Raw genomic sequence first — 14,380 nt, forward strand, 5'->3', positions numbered from 1 at the left:
AGAGTGCTTTACAGCACCATGTAAGGTGCAGGTACCCAAAATCACATCTTTCTATCTGATTTTGGATCTTCAAACAAGGTGCATTTGCAGGGAGCATTAGGCAGTGCTCCCTGCAAATGCACCTTGGAAGCATTGCAGTGGAAGTTCTTCATATAGGGGTATTCATACTTTATGTAACCTACAAGATCTCAACACATAAGTGTGTATTTTTTAAGGCATAATAATGTTCTCATAACAAGGTTCTCAGCATATTTCAACTCCTTTCCCTTCTGTCCTCTAGGTTACTTCTTGCTTAAATTTCTTCTGATATGCAAAAGGCAAACGAAAGTAATGCAAAACTGTGAGCGAGGATCATACAGAGATTATCTCCAGAAATTTCCAAAAAAATCAAATCAAATTGGGTCTCTCTGCCTGCTGCGTGAAACAGAGTATTTTGAATTGTGTCTATTCCCAAAAGCAATGTTACTAGAGTTGGTCTTCCACTTGATTACAGAAGCAAACAGAGACAACTTGTAAATATCAAATAAAATGAGACTGCTTGATACAAATATTTTACATTTATTGGAAGAGTACAGTGAAACGGGGACTGCAGACTCATTAGTGGTAAGTGGTCCAAAGGAGAAGACAAAGGACTATTCAAAAAAGGTCTGCAATTTACAAGAAGACTGAAAATCTCTTACATAACAGCCTAGGAAAATAAAAAGTTAGCTTGAGTTCTAAAGTGTAACTTTAAGTATACAAAAAATTGGCAAATAAATAAAGTTACAATGCAGATCTATTTAAAATTATAAAGGACCGACAACTGGCAACTGTATAACATAGTTATAATTTTCAGACTTGATTAAAAGCCAGATAAATTCACAAATGTTGTTTCTTTTTTTTAAATTTTAAATTTTATTTTACATGTACTTTAGGGAAGAAGGACCCATTTCCAGTGTTACGTATTATCGATCTGTTTCACAAATATATTAAACGACAAAGAGCATAAAAGGTGCTTTACCTGATATTGCTGGTGTGTATTTTGGCACAAAATTGAGAACTGGTTACCTAAAGACATCTGCAAATGGCATCTGTGTCCACTCAAGGCTACTGGTGACAAAAGTCTGGCTTGTGATGGCAGGCCAGTGATGTGAATTTCCCTCCTTCCCTAACACTTCCATTCTGTCTCCAGCTGCCAACAGTTACACAAAGGAAAAGCAACACATGCAATTTTAAAATCAGCAGTCCTACAACCCCATTCCAAGTCCTTTAACAGAAGGTACAAGGCAGGTGTTTAATGCTGGCTTTCACTCCTCAGCATTCCTCTGTAGGAGTCTGCCTGCCTTGTGTGTCCTGTGTGATGAACCTGTATCATGGGTTTTTTTCCTATTACATCTTTTCCACCAAGCTTCCCACCTCATTTTCACTAAAATGTTTTCAGCATTTTAGTGAAAATGAGGTGGGAAGCTTGGTGGAAAAACAAATTAAGTTGTGATTTACAGGTAATGGTACAATTAACACTGGAAACAGACATGTAAACAGACGTTTCAACTGAGACCCAGTGCAAGATCAGCTCCCTGTACACAACAATAATGCTTATCTTCTGGAATTGCAGGTCTCAGCCCTTCATAGTGGTGGGGCTGTATAAATATTTCTGTAAGTAAATGTTGTACAACATAGTGAATTCAAATTCCTGGAAGCAAAATGATGAAAATTAACACTGTCTGAAAAGGTCTGTTAAGAAGAAGGAAGTTCACAAAAAGGCTTAGGTGGAATTAAGTAATTGCTGTTGATTGAAGATACTGTTCCTATCTGGCCTGACAGCAAAATGTCCAGGAGCATATTTAGCTCTTTAATTCTCCCTGTGTGGAGCAGGATATTCTGTATTGTAAACCAGACAGTAACAAATGTAGTTCCTCTGATGTATCTTATGATGTGGACAATTTGTGATACAGCTAGGGTCTGCAATTTCATTTAAAATTTGAACAATATGCTTCAGCTTGATTCATGGTTACTTCCATTTTCATACAAACACACTGCCCTAGATTTTAAAGTATAATATCACCACAGTACTTCTGAATTAAACAAAAGCAGGAGTGTATTTGGACTTTTCTATCACCAGAATAATTTCATTTGATAAGTGAAAGGGTGCTGTCTGTGGTATATGGAGCCTTCAGAATTAGGAAATATTTGAAAGATGCAACAGTAAAGATTATTACAGCAGAGCTCAGCTGGAAGTGTGAGATTACTGTAACCCTCTTTAGAGAGCAGAAATATTCCTTGAGAATTGAGGCAACAGCTCAGAGTCAATTGTTTACATATCAGTTATCCAAGAATTTTGCATTACTTGCATGTAATAATGAAGGAATTCTTCATGTTGAGAAAGACTGAGCTGACTGAAAAGAGTACAGTGCATCTTTTTTTATAGCAATGGAAAGTTCTGGCTCATACTTTCAGCATCTGTAATGCAAAGGGAATCACTGATCTGATTTTTGTTTTAAAAAGTCTAATTGCCTTATATTGATGAAGAGTTTCAATGGCTGGGTCACTTACTGTATTCACAACACTTAAGTACATATCAACAAACATTTGTGTTTCTAAAACTAGATAACAGATCCAAATAGTAGCAATTCAAGATTTTTTCCAAGTGTTCTCTGCTCAGTGTGAATCCTAAGTTACCACACTGGTTCAGAAGCTGTATTTATCTCTAAACAATAAATCAATTAAGTTGTATTTACAAGGCGTTCCACTCTGGGAGACAGAGGAAGAAAGAATCTAGTTCATGGCTCTTCTATGTTTTCAACTTATGACCTCAGTCAACTAGATTTAAGGGTTTTATTTATCCATTTTTTCTAAATATGCCTAGAAGTTTTTGTTTGGAGAAGGCATATGGATCTGAGATCTCTAAATGAACTAGCCTTCCACAGCTACTATCTCAAACACCTGCAAAACAACAATGCAGCTACTGAACTAATTAGTTGCTTAGCTCACACTCCCACCCCCAAATAAACCACCTGAAAATTCTAATTTAAGTCCCGCTTAGTTGATGCCTGAGGAAATGGCACTCTTAAATAGCCAATAATATACAACTGCCTGAAAATGAAACATATCTGGATTAACACCCACGTACAATACCTGGACATATATTCCATCTGAAATTTTATATCAAAGAGAAAGGGACATAATGGTAACTTAGGGTTGTTGGTGGAGGTAGCCTTTCTTTGGAGAGAAGAGCAAATACATCTCTGAAACTTTCTGTTTTATAGAGTAGTACTAAGGCTGAATAACAAATATTTCTTTTGCTCATTTGACATAGAAGCAAAATCAAGGTGGATTTTAGGGTCGAAACTTTGAAAGTTTAAAGTCAGGGGCTTCCGGCCCTGTTCTATGTGGTAATTATTATAATGAACACAATTACTCTGATAACTGGATGTGAAAAGATGTAAAAATGTTGGCAGATCTTGCTGGAATTTTCAATGTGAGAATCTTCCCTTTGAAATTTCAGGTCTCAGCAAAGTAAAGTTGGGCATTAATAACATACTATAAGGCAACTCTGCAACGTATATAGGAGCTGGAAATAACAATTCAGTACCACTTTGAGGAAAAAAATGGTAGTAATACTTGACTGTTCATAATGTGACACGTGAATGAATTCTTCCATTTCAATTTGAAGCTTTCCACCTTTAAACTTTATTAGTTTGTAATGGGAAGCTATCCCAGGAAATAGTTAATTTTGGAAAACCTTGATAGGCTCCTGAGATTGATTCACTTTCCTAGTAATTTGTTCCTGGTTATTAAGGACTGCTTTTTTGTTTGTTTTCAGTAAATCTGCAAAAGGGAACTGAAATAAAACATTTTTAATAGAGCTGATATTTCAAATTGACCAGATCTCTTAAAAACACTTGGTTGTTTGGAAGTTCAGGAATACTGGACTTGCCCTGTACTTGCCATGCGCCTTTTAATTACTAATTGAGGTCCTGTATTACTAGACGTGAAGGACTGCATGGAAAGCACTCTAATGGAAAAAAAAATGCAGAACTTCATTGGTAGCATGGGTGTTCTTCCCTGACTTGCCTAGGCAGAAAGCTTCCAACAATATCTGAAGTTCTTTTGTGCTTTAGAAGAAGAAAAAACTAATTGGCAAACTCTTCGTTTAATAGCAAACTATTTTATGCTTAGGCCGAAAAAATGTTACAAATCCAAGTGCACAGGCACAAACAAATATTTCTAGTGCCTCAAAACAGGACAGCTGTTACAGAAAGTGGACTCTCTCCGCTTCTTACTCTTTATTTAATCTTTATAATGAGCTATTATTTGTGACAATCAATTATTCTCAAAACTGCTGAATACCATGTTCGATGGCACTATTTACACACCAGCTTAGGTCTTCAAATATTGCACTCCCTCAAGTCTGTGAGTAGTACTGACATTTAGAGGATACGACAGCAAGAATACTGGAAACAGGGCTAGTATTTAATCACTGGTGTTAATATTTGTGCAGCAGCACATCTGAGAAAACTGGAGGGGAGACATTTGTAATGCTTCTGAGACATGGTTACAATGTAACCTCAAAAAATGTTGGAGATTTTTCTTATTTTTTGTTTTATTACCTTAACAATGGGTGCAAAAAGGGTAACAAAATAGTTATAAAGAGATAACAAATAGGCAACTTCATAGTCAATTTTAATGATGTGCTTGTATTTAAGTAAGCATAACAGGTGGTCAAAGACATTAATTAAAAAATACTTGAGTACGAATAACCTAATATTTCCTTAACCAGTTTTCTCTTGTCAGTGAGAATGAGCTTTACGAGCTGCAGTTCTCACTGATCGCCTTCTGGTGATGCACTTCCCAATAACAATTTCCAATAAAGTTTTAGACAATTCTGCAAAAGGGCATATTTTTGTTAAGAAGAAATGCAATATAACTGTAGTTGATAAACGAAAAGCTAGTTCATTGGTTTTCACAAAAACTAATGAAAAGGCACATTTCAAAGATAATGCCTTTGTGGGATGCTAACTCTACATCACCACGCTTTGCTGAAGCAAGGTTTGTTTCCAGACAAGATACTTTTCCCTATTTTACTTTTCCTAAAATAAAGAAGCTTAGAAAACCTTATGACTTCACTGAGGACTGGACTTGGAAGCTAATATGTGCTAATTTTCCACTAAAAACAAACTAAGGATGCACTTTTTGCTGTCAAAGCAATTTTCTCAAAATAATGAATGCAATCCCTAGGAAAAACATGAAAATAAGAGAAAACCTGTTGAATTCCCTCTCACATTACAAGCCGAGGATAACACAATTTAGAGTTTCCTACATTTAACAACGTAAAATAATTCAGGATTCTCTCGGGGTCCCTCCAGTTGTGACAATGCCACTGTAACAACCTAACCTGAAATCCATGCTTCCAAAAGAGACTGACGCTTAACTTCTTTGTACATTCTCTTTTTAAGTTCTCTATGATAAATACAGTACACAGCCAAATGACCTGGCTAACCTGGTAAGATTAATCTGACAAGATAAAGTCATCAAAAGGCCATGGAGAGAAGATATTGCAGCTTTGCTTCTTTTAAACTTCATGGCATGGCAGCCTTGGTTGTGAATGCTTCTGTGAGAAGCTTACAGTAGCTATAGGTCTGGATTCCACTTCCTAAATGAAATAGTTTCAACAATTGCAAGTCAGACATGACAAATTCTGCCACAAACTGTTAAATTAATGATACAAAAAGTTCAAAAAATTGAAAAGACATGTACCTGTGTTGAAATTTATTCTATACTTACAAAGCCATACAGGTATTCTCCCAAAGTATTACTAGTTTTGAACAAATTGGTGCCTACTTCAGTAACAGTAACAGATTTTCCTAATGCTGTAGAAATCCCCTGTTTTAAAAATACTTCAAATTTAAACAGAATTGTGATATGTATGTATGGAGGTTAACATTTCGATAATAAAATGTTAGTACTATTTTTATCCTTCTGTGAGATTCAGGATGGTGACTGGTTAATTTATGGCAAATACAACAGTATTTTATTTCATCTGAATAAAGCAGTATTTCTTGCTGTCAAGAGGGCGTATGGCAAAGAAACAGTCCATCTCTCTAACAAAAGAATGTTAACTCTCCAGAAAAGCTATGAACGCTAACACTGTTATCCTTACTTGCAGACTTCAGGGATGCATTTGTAAGGAAATGCAGTTGGATGGATTTTCCCAAATGATTGTGAAACATTTCTTAGATCTTAGTACACTTGCACTTGCATTAGCATACTAGCAAATTAAGGCACAGACTCTGTGTACTACTTAGAAGCATACAAGCTAACAAGAACGATTCCTATTGCTCTTGAAAAATATCTCTGGGCTACTTGAAGTACAGAACGAAGTAAATACATCCAGTACACTTACAATGAAGTTTCAATTTATGCCACCAAGTTTTCCAAGCACTACACTTTAATGGGTATGTATATATAAATGCTTCCTTATCTCCAAGAAAAAAATCACTTAACAAAATGCAAGAAGCACTTACCATTCCTTATAGCTGGATACTGACAGTACCACCTCAAATGCAGGTGATGTGATCCCACACAACCATTCACTGTTGTAGCTGGACACTAATTCCTATGTAACAGACAAATTCTTCTAGACTACACATATTTTGGTCACACATAGCCCTAAACCACCACTCAGCACTACTGTAAATATACCTTAGAGAGCAAAAGATGATGTGGACAATAGAAAAGCCACCCTAACAGAAATAAAAATGCAATGTAGCCACTGACTTCACTACATCTCATTCCCACTGTAACACTAAAATATAAGGCTAATTAACATTCCAGATGCTGTGTTACTTACAATCCCTGTTTCTTACTTGCATTAGCAGCAACTAGTATCCCTTGATCTGAATATTTTAGTAAATTCCTAGAAGTATTTTAAGCACCTTAATGCTGGAACTCAGAAAGGGATACAGTAACTTGTTCTATTTCTATTCAGAGCCCTAGAAAACAATTCCAGCTGCAAAGAGGATCCAGAGTCAAAGTAACAAATGGTGCACTTCCTCCCTCCCCTATCTACTAAGGTTTTATTCTTTCTGGCTTTTTTTTTTTAATATATATTTATATGCATATATATATATATCTACAAACACAAGGTTTATATTCTTGGTGCATTTAAACCTTGTTTATCCCCAGTCTTTTGATATTTGATTGCAATAATGTAAGAAAAATAGAACGTTAGTATTTCTACTCTGCTGTTCCCTGTCAGAGGCTTTAAACGTACTTCTTTCCTTTTGGTTGTTTGAACAACTTCCTCATGCCATACAGAAGTAGTATTTGCCTTTGGACGCTATGCATGAAATGTTCTTTTGTTCAGAACCAACTTTTGCATGCTCCAGTTGCATTCCGAGAATTTATACCAATTTAAGGGAAAAAATCAGGGTCAAAAGCAAATCTAGCAATATATTCTTCACTGCCTCTAAGATCAATAACATTTATCATCTGCTGCTATCATTAATAAACCTCTTTTTCTTGGCCTAATACTTTCACATATTTTTTGGAAGGCAGATAGTTTGCAGTATTTCTTAGGATGTGCCAAGAAATATACTTTATATTGGTCTTTTCCTAAAATAAACATAGGTCATCATAAAAGAAACATGTTACTGAATTCTGATGGCATTGAAGGAGAAAAAAGGCATTATTTAAGTAGATCACATAAAAAGTCAGAAGTATTTCTACTGTATGGTAATAAATGCACAAGTAATTCAACTACCAAAAATTCTGGATTCTTCTATTCAGTAAGCATGTTTGCATCCAGAATCTAACTGAGCTTCATGCTTAAAACCAAGTATCACCTAAATATATCAGATGTAGAAATTTTTTTTTTAAAAAAAGCTTCTAGTTGAAATACTTGTCAAAACTGTCCTCAGTTTTAAGGCCAACATGTATGACAATCCCCACATTAATATGCTGACATACAGGACAGGGATAGCAGAGTGAGAGCACAGCTTAAAGTAGAATACTTCTGAAAAATGTCACTAGCAGTTATTTGCTGTAAAACAGATAAAAGCCACAGTCCCTTAAATTTATAGTATGTGCTTTCCTATGTACATGTAACCTAAATTACAGTACTACTGTGACTGGATATATAGCATTTCGCAGTATATATCTTTAATGCAGGTGTAGGCACCATTCAAGATGGTACACTGGTTAATTTCAAAGTAATCCTAAAAGAATATTGCAAATAATGCTATATAAATGCATAGTGTTTGAGGGAAACAATTACTTCACTGGAAAATAAAGTCCCAGACATTGAGTTTGGCACTTCATCACTATGTCACTTTCTTTTTGATTGAAGACAGCTCTTTCTGAATCTCACTGAATTTTGGCCGGTTTTCTGGCTTGTAGTCCCAGCACCTCTGCATTATTTTATATATTTCTTCTGGACATTTTTGTGGTGCAGACATTCGGTAGCCTGGTACACAGAAAAAGTGGAGAAAACTTTTAGTACTGAAAATAGATGCATATTGACAAATCTAAAAAGAGCAAAGTTCAAGATCATTTCACTTATAAAGACCTTCAAGGCATGTCACCGACATGTTTTATGAAAAATCCTTTCCTTAGGATTTTTCCCCTCCTGAGAAGCTGAGAGGCCTCAGGAACAAACTGTAAACAATTCTTATCTGCTGCTGTGGAATGTAACAGGAGGAATCTGTGATTGGCCTCATCTGGCTGTTTCCAATTAAGGGCCAATCACAGATCACCTGTCCAGACTGTCTCGGTCAGAGACAAGACTTTGTTGTTCATTCCTTTTCTATTCTTAGCTTAGCCTTGTAGTGAAATCCTTTCCTCTATTCTTTTAGTATAGTTTTAATATATTATCTATCATAAAATAATAAATCAAGCCTTCTGATACATGGAGTCAACTTTCTCGTCTCTTCCCTCATCCTGGGACCCTTGTGGACAATACCACAAATGGTGACCCCCGAGTGGAAAAAAGGAACGTCACCACAAACGGTGAACACCGAGGACAGAATTGACGGATGGTGCCTCGAGTGAAGAAATCACCACAACTGGACCCTGAGTGAAGAAGAATTCATTTGGTAAGCCCAGAGGAGCATTGCTACATTTGGGTAAACCCCGAGTGTGTGGCATTGATGGTCACCTACACAAGTGACCACAGAAGTGGCTTCTAGCCAGGAGCTGAAGAACTGAAGATCCTGAAATTGGACAGAGTTCACAGCCGAGGCTGGCCACAGAGAGAACCTTTTGAAAAGTCTCCGAGACAAGATGTCCGGGAGTCTTCGCAGCATAGAGCAGCCTGCTGAAGCCCAGAGGACACTGTCACAAGGTACTGTTTACACTGCCCTTCCTAAAGATGCTGCCCTTCGTGCAGGGTGGGCTAGGATGTGGAAGAGGGTGCCTACGGAGGCAGAGGTTCCATTCTCTTTCGGAGATGAAAGAATTATTAATGGCTGGCTAAAATGGGGTCATCAATGTAGAGTTCCTATGGTGAAGAGACATTTCTATGAGTTTTTCAGATGGACAAAATACTATGGCTTTTTCCCTGATCTGTTGTATTCCCTTGATTCCTACGTATGGGACTGCATGGCATTGGTTTTCGAGGATGCTTTGCACCAAGAGGGATTTGGAACTCCTCACTGTTATCCAGCATTCAAAACTCTCTTCTCAATTTTGAAATTGAAAGAATATTCATTCGAGAAGTTTGCGAAATTAAGAGGCCGTTTTTCGCTGGAGCTGGCAAGAGTGGAATTTGCGCAAAATCACAGCCTGCAGCTTGCCAGCCCCCCGAATCGTGGTGGGGGGGTGAAGCTTTGCCCGCGGCAGAAGAAAAGTTTTTTTCTGCACCTCTGGAGCATGCTCCGAGGGAACCGCTTCCCCCCCCCTCGCTGCCCTCGGTGGGAGGTGAGTTGGCTCCGCTGCCCAAGCCCGAGCCGTGGGCCCCACCCCAGCCCACCCCGCGGGAGGTGCCAGTCCCCGCGGCCCCTCCCGCGGCCCAGCCTCAGCCCAGACCGGACCCATCGCTTCCAGCAGAGTTTGTCGGCGTTCCCGTGGCAGAAGCACCGCCTCCCGTGGCTTCGCCCGAGTTGCTAGGCGATACACTCGACAGCAATCACCAAGAGCTCGTGACTGTGCTGCCGCTCCTGGAGCAGAGTGGGACAACAGTGCAGGTGGCACTGGTGGGCGCCGGCGCCGCGCCCCTTCCGCCCCCCACAGCTGTCCCGCCGCCTCCCATGTCGGCTCCGCCGGCTTTGCTGTCTGCGCCTGTGCTGCAGCTTCCGGTACCCAGAGAAGACGCGGCTGCTGTCCCCAGCCCGGTGGCAGATGTGCTCCCTCCGGCTTTGCAGCCCCCACTGACCCCTGTGGCGGCCTCGCCTTCGCCTGCCACGCCGGTGGAGGAGGCTGAGGTTGAGAACCACCAAGCGGAACCATCATCGGAGCCGCCCGTGGCCCCGCCGCTCCCCGCGGCGGCCACCGCGGCCCCTGCGATCAGCCTGGATTCCTCTCCCGAGCTTTTCGGGCTGTCCCGAGGCTGCCCCTGCGGAGGGAGCTGGGACAGGGGAAGGGGATTCCGGCCTGTGCCTCCGTGGGGGGGGTGTGGCTCGACAGCTGATTGCGGGCTCAGCCCGTCTGCCTGCTTTCAAACTCAGCGTTTTTCGCGGGACGATTTGGGTTTGGTTCGGAGGTTCCCGCTGGGGGTTGGAATGCCTGACTCCCCTTGAGCACCCCAGCGGCGTTCGGGAGGTGGTTCCTGAGCCTTCTGCCTCTGGTGCCCAGCACACAGGGGGTGGTACCGAGGGGCAGAAAGAGGGAACACCTTTTGCATTTGCATTGCAGAGGCAGGAGACACAGTGGAGAATGAGCATCGCTTACTTGCTCTGGGGACAAAGCACCCCCAGATCTGGGGTGATGGTCCCTGGGAAAGCTTTTCTTCCCCAGCTGCTGGTCTGCAGCGGTTCAGAGGGGGTGAAGAATTCGGCCACTCGTGCTGCCCAGGCATTGGCAGCAGCGTGCCGGGTTGGGAGAACACAGAGCCCCTCACAGCTCCGCGGGCCGGGTCTGGGCTGTTTGGCTCGGTTTTCTGGGCCAGGGCCTCCGCCCGGCCAGCGCCTGTTGGGTTTGGGGGCTTTGCTTCCCCCGTCAGGACCTGGGCCGCCGTTCTGTGAGCCAGGTCTGGGATCCCTGATCCTTCCGTCAGGACCTGGGCCACCGTTCTGTAGGCCAGGTCTGGGATCCCTCTTCCTTCCACGAGGGCCAGGGCCCCCGCAGGGCCTCAGTGGCTCCTCTCTGCTGCTGCTCTTTTGGAAAAAAAAAAAAAATTAAACAAAAAGAGTTGAAAGAGCTAGCAGCTCAAAAAGGATTGAAAAGCCAAAATTTTGCAAGCACTGTTTCAGGACAAAAAGGGACTTTCAGCGATGTCAAAAAGGAACATCTTCAGTTTGGACTTTTTCCTGAAACTCAGCTGTTTGGACTTGAAGCAATGAACTTTCTTTGTACTGTTTTTGCATTTTCTTATATCTTAAGATTGTTTTGGTGATGTGATGGAATTTGGTGTTTTGCAGGTGAAGAACTTCCTGATGGTTCCACACCAGCATATGATTGATGTTTTGATTGGCAACACTAAGCCTCTCAGGTGTTTGTTCTTTCCTCTGCATGGCCCAGCAGATGAAATTGCAAACACTTTTCTTTTTAATTTATTTAAAATTAAAAGGGTGAGATGTCACTGACATGTTTTATGAAAAATCCTTTCCTTAGGATTTTTCCCCTCCTGAGAAGCTGAGAGGCCTCAGGAACAAACTGTAAACAATTCTTATCTGCTGCTGTGGAATGCAACAGGGGGAATCTGTGATTGGCCTCATCTGGCTGTTTCCAATTAAGGGCCAATCACAGATCACCTGTCCAGACTGTCTCGGTCAGAGACAAGACTTTGTTGTTCATTCCTTTTCTATTCTTAGCTTAGCCTTCTGATGAAATCCTTTCTTCTATTCTTTTAGTATATTTATAATATATTATCTATCATAAAATAATAAATCAAGCCTTCTGATACATGGAGTCAACTTTCTCGTCTCTTCCCTCATCCTGGGACCCTTGTGGACAATACCACAAAGGCAATATGAGAAACACCTTCAGTACATACATATCCTATACATGAGAGATAATTATGAAACCAAACTAAAGCTCAGGTACCAATGACATTTAAGTTGGGCATGCTGAACTGCCTGTTTGCTGCTCATCCCTAATAGCAGCAACTCACACAGATTTATTTCCTCTATCTTAGGAAGTAGCTACCCTCTGCTTTTCAGGTGTATTTCCTTACTTCCCTGCAGTGAGGAAACTGATAATAAAAAAATAAAAATGAAGACGTGAGTAAATTTATTTGCTCTTTTTGAAGATGTATCCACTTTTATTCTCACATTTCTTCCCTTTTTTGTCTCCTTAAGGAAGTTCTTCCCCATCTGCACTTCAGTAATTAATTTTTCCTCCCTCTGTTTTCTTAACTTTTGCATCTTTCCATCTTATCTCAAATCTCTTTCCCTTCTGGTTTGCTTAGCTAGGCAGTGGCTTCCACACCTCTCTGCTGCCAACAGCCAAGGAGTTGTCTGACTTGACAATGAGCAGGAGAGTGGACAATCAGTTAAGTAAATTAGCAGCTAATCATCCAAAAGTCACAGGAAAGTGGCTATTAAGGCATATGATCAATAGCCTGGACCACAGAGGTGTACTCACAGCAGTGAAGACAATTTTTCAATGAGCAGGAATTTGGGAAAAATGCCAGGAGGATGGTATGTATGGAAAAGGAGCTCCTGGACAAAATCAAACACAAAATCAGGTAACGGGAGGAATACCATAACAATGTCTGAGCCTCCAGGGATGAAGTTAAGAAAGACAAAGCCCGAAAGGGCTTGAATCTGGCCAGGCAGGTCAAAGACAACAAGCAGGGCTTCTCTCACTATGCAGGGGACAAAAGGCTTGAAAAAATGTGTGCCCACTGCTGAATGAGGCACTGAGCAACTCAGCAACACAGGACAGGGACAAGCTGAGGTACTGAACACTTCCTTCATCTCAGCCTCTACTAGCAAGACCAGCCCTGCGGAATCCCAAGCTCCAGGGAGCAGTGAGAAAGGCTGGAACAAGGAAGATGTACCCTTGGCGGAAGAGGACCTGGTCAGAGAATACTTAAGCACACCAGACTTAGTTAAGTTCAGGGGCTCTGATGCACCCGTGAGTGCTGAGAGAATGGCCGGATGTCACTGCCACACCATTCCCAATCATCTTTCATACATCTCTTCAAATATGGGGAGGAGTGCCTGAAGACAGAAGTAAAGCAAATGTCACTCTTATATTCAAGTCAGAGCACCCAAGGAACTGCAGGCTTGTCAGCATCACTTTGATACCAAAAGGTGATGGAGCACCTAATGCTGGAAGCAATTTCCAGGCAGTACAAGGAAGTCATCAGGAGTAAAAGTGTGCAGAAAGTCAGCATGGATTCAGTAAGAGCAAGTCATGCTTGACCAATGTGAGAAACTTCTTCAATGAGATGAGTGGCCTGATACATGAAGGGACTTCACTGTAAAAACAATGTATCATGCCACTCATCTCATTGAAGAAGTTTCTCCCCACAAAGACACCTTTATGGACTAGATGACAAGACAGGAAGGAGGATTGAAAACTGAGGTTAACAGTGAGCCCTGAAGGGAAGTGATGAGTGGTACGAAGTCTGAGTGGAGCTCCAGGCTCCAGTCTTGTGTGGCGCCATCACTGAGGCTGTGGATGGGGGCAGGTGCCCCCTCAGCGATGGTGACACAGGAGTGGGGCGCCCTTGCTGGTGGCGCCGAGCCCTGAGGGGGGCTGATGCACCACAGGCTCGTGGTGCTGTCCACAGGGACCAGACAGGCTGGAGAAAGGGGCTGACAGGAACCTCAAGCAGTTCAGCATGGGAAGAACCAAGTCCTGCAGCTGGGAACAGCCCCAGGCACCAGCACAGGCTGGGAATGCCCCGTTTGTCAGGAAAGGCCCTGTGGCTCTGCTGAACACCAGCATGAGGTCTTGCAGCAGAGAAGGCTAATGGCACACTGGGCTGCACTGGAAGGAGCGCTGCAGCAGGTTGAGGGAAATCATCTGCCCAGTCTGTTCAGTACTGGCTGAGGCCACATCTGCAGTGCTGGGTCCAGTGCCCCAGTACAAGACAGACACAGGCACAATGTAGAGAGTCTCAGGAAGGACCACCAAGGTGATGGAGGCACTGAAATATCTCTCTCTCCTATGAGGAAATGCTGAGTGAGCGGAGTAGCTCATCCTGAAGAGGAGAAGGCTCACGGGATCTCAGCAATGTCTATAAACACCTGCAGGGAGGGTGCAGAGAAGGCTATTTCCATGCCCAGTGACAGGA

The 14,380-nt window shown here is 41.7% G+C and overlaps 1 protein-coding gene across 1 annotated transcript in view; it reads right to left on the reverse strand.

Annotated features, from left to right (window-relative positions):
* Nucleotides 1-538: 538 nt before the first annotated feature.
* The window catches only part of FER (FER tyrosine kinase), a 158,372-nt gene continuing 144,530 nt past the window's right edge, over nucleotides 539-14,380 (reverse strand). The window contains 1 exon segment of the mRNA XM_050987109.1: nucleotides 539-8,443. Within this exon segment, the coding sequence (XP_050843066.1) occupies nucleotides 8,301-8,443 (143 nt within the window). The 3' untranslated portion in view covers nucleotides 539-8,300.

Source organism: Serinus canaria, chromosome Z (assembly GCF_022539315.1).
Source record: "Serinus canaria isolate serCan28SL12 chromosome Z, serCan2020, whole genome shotgun sequence".
Classification (NCBI taxonomy): domain Eukaryota; kingdom Metazoa; phylum Chordata; class Aves; order Passeriformes; family Fringillidae; genus Serinus; species Serinus canaria.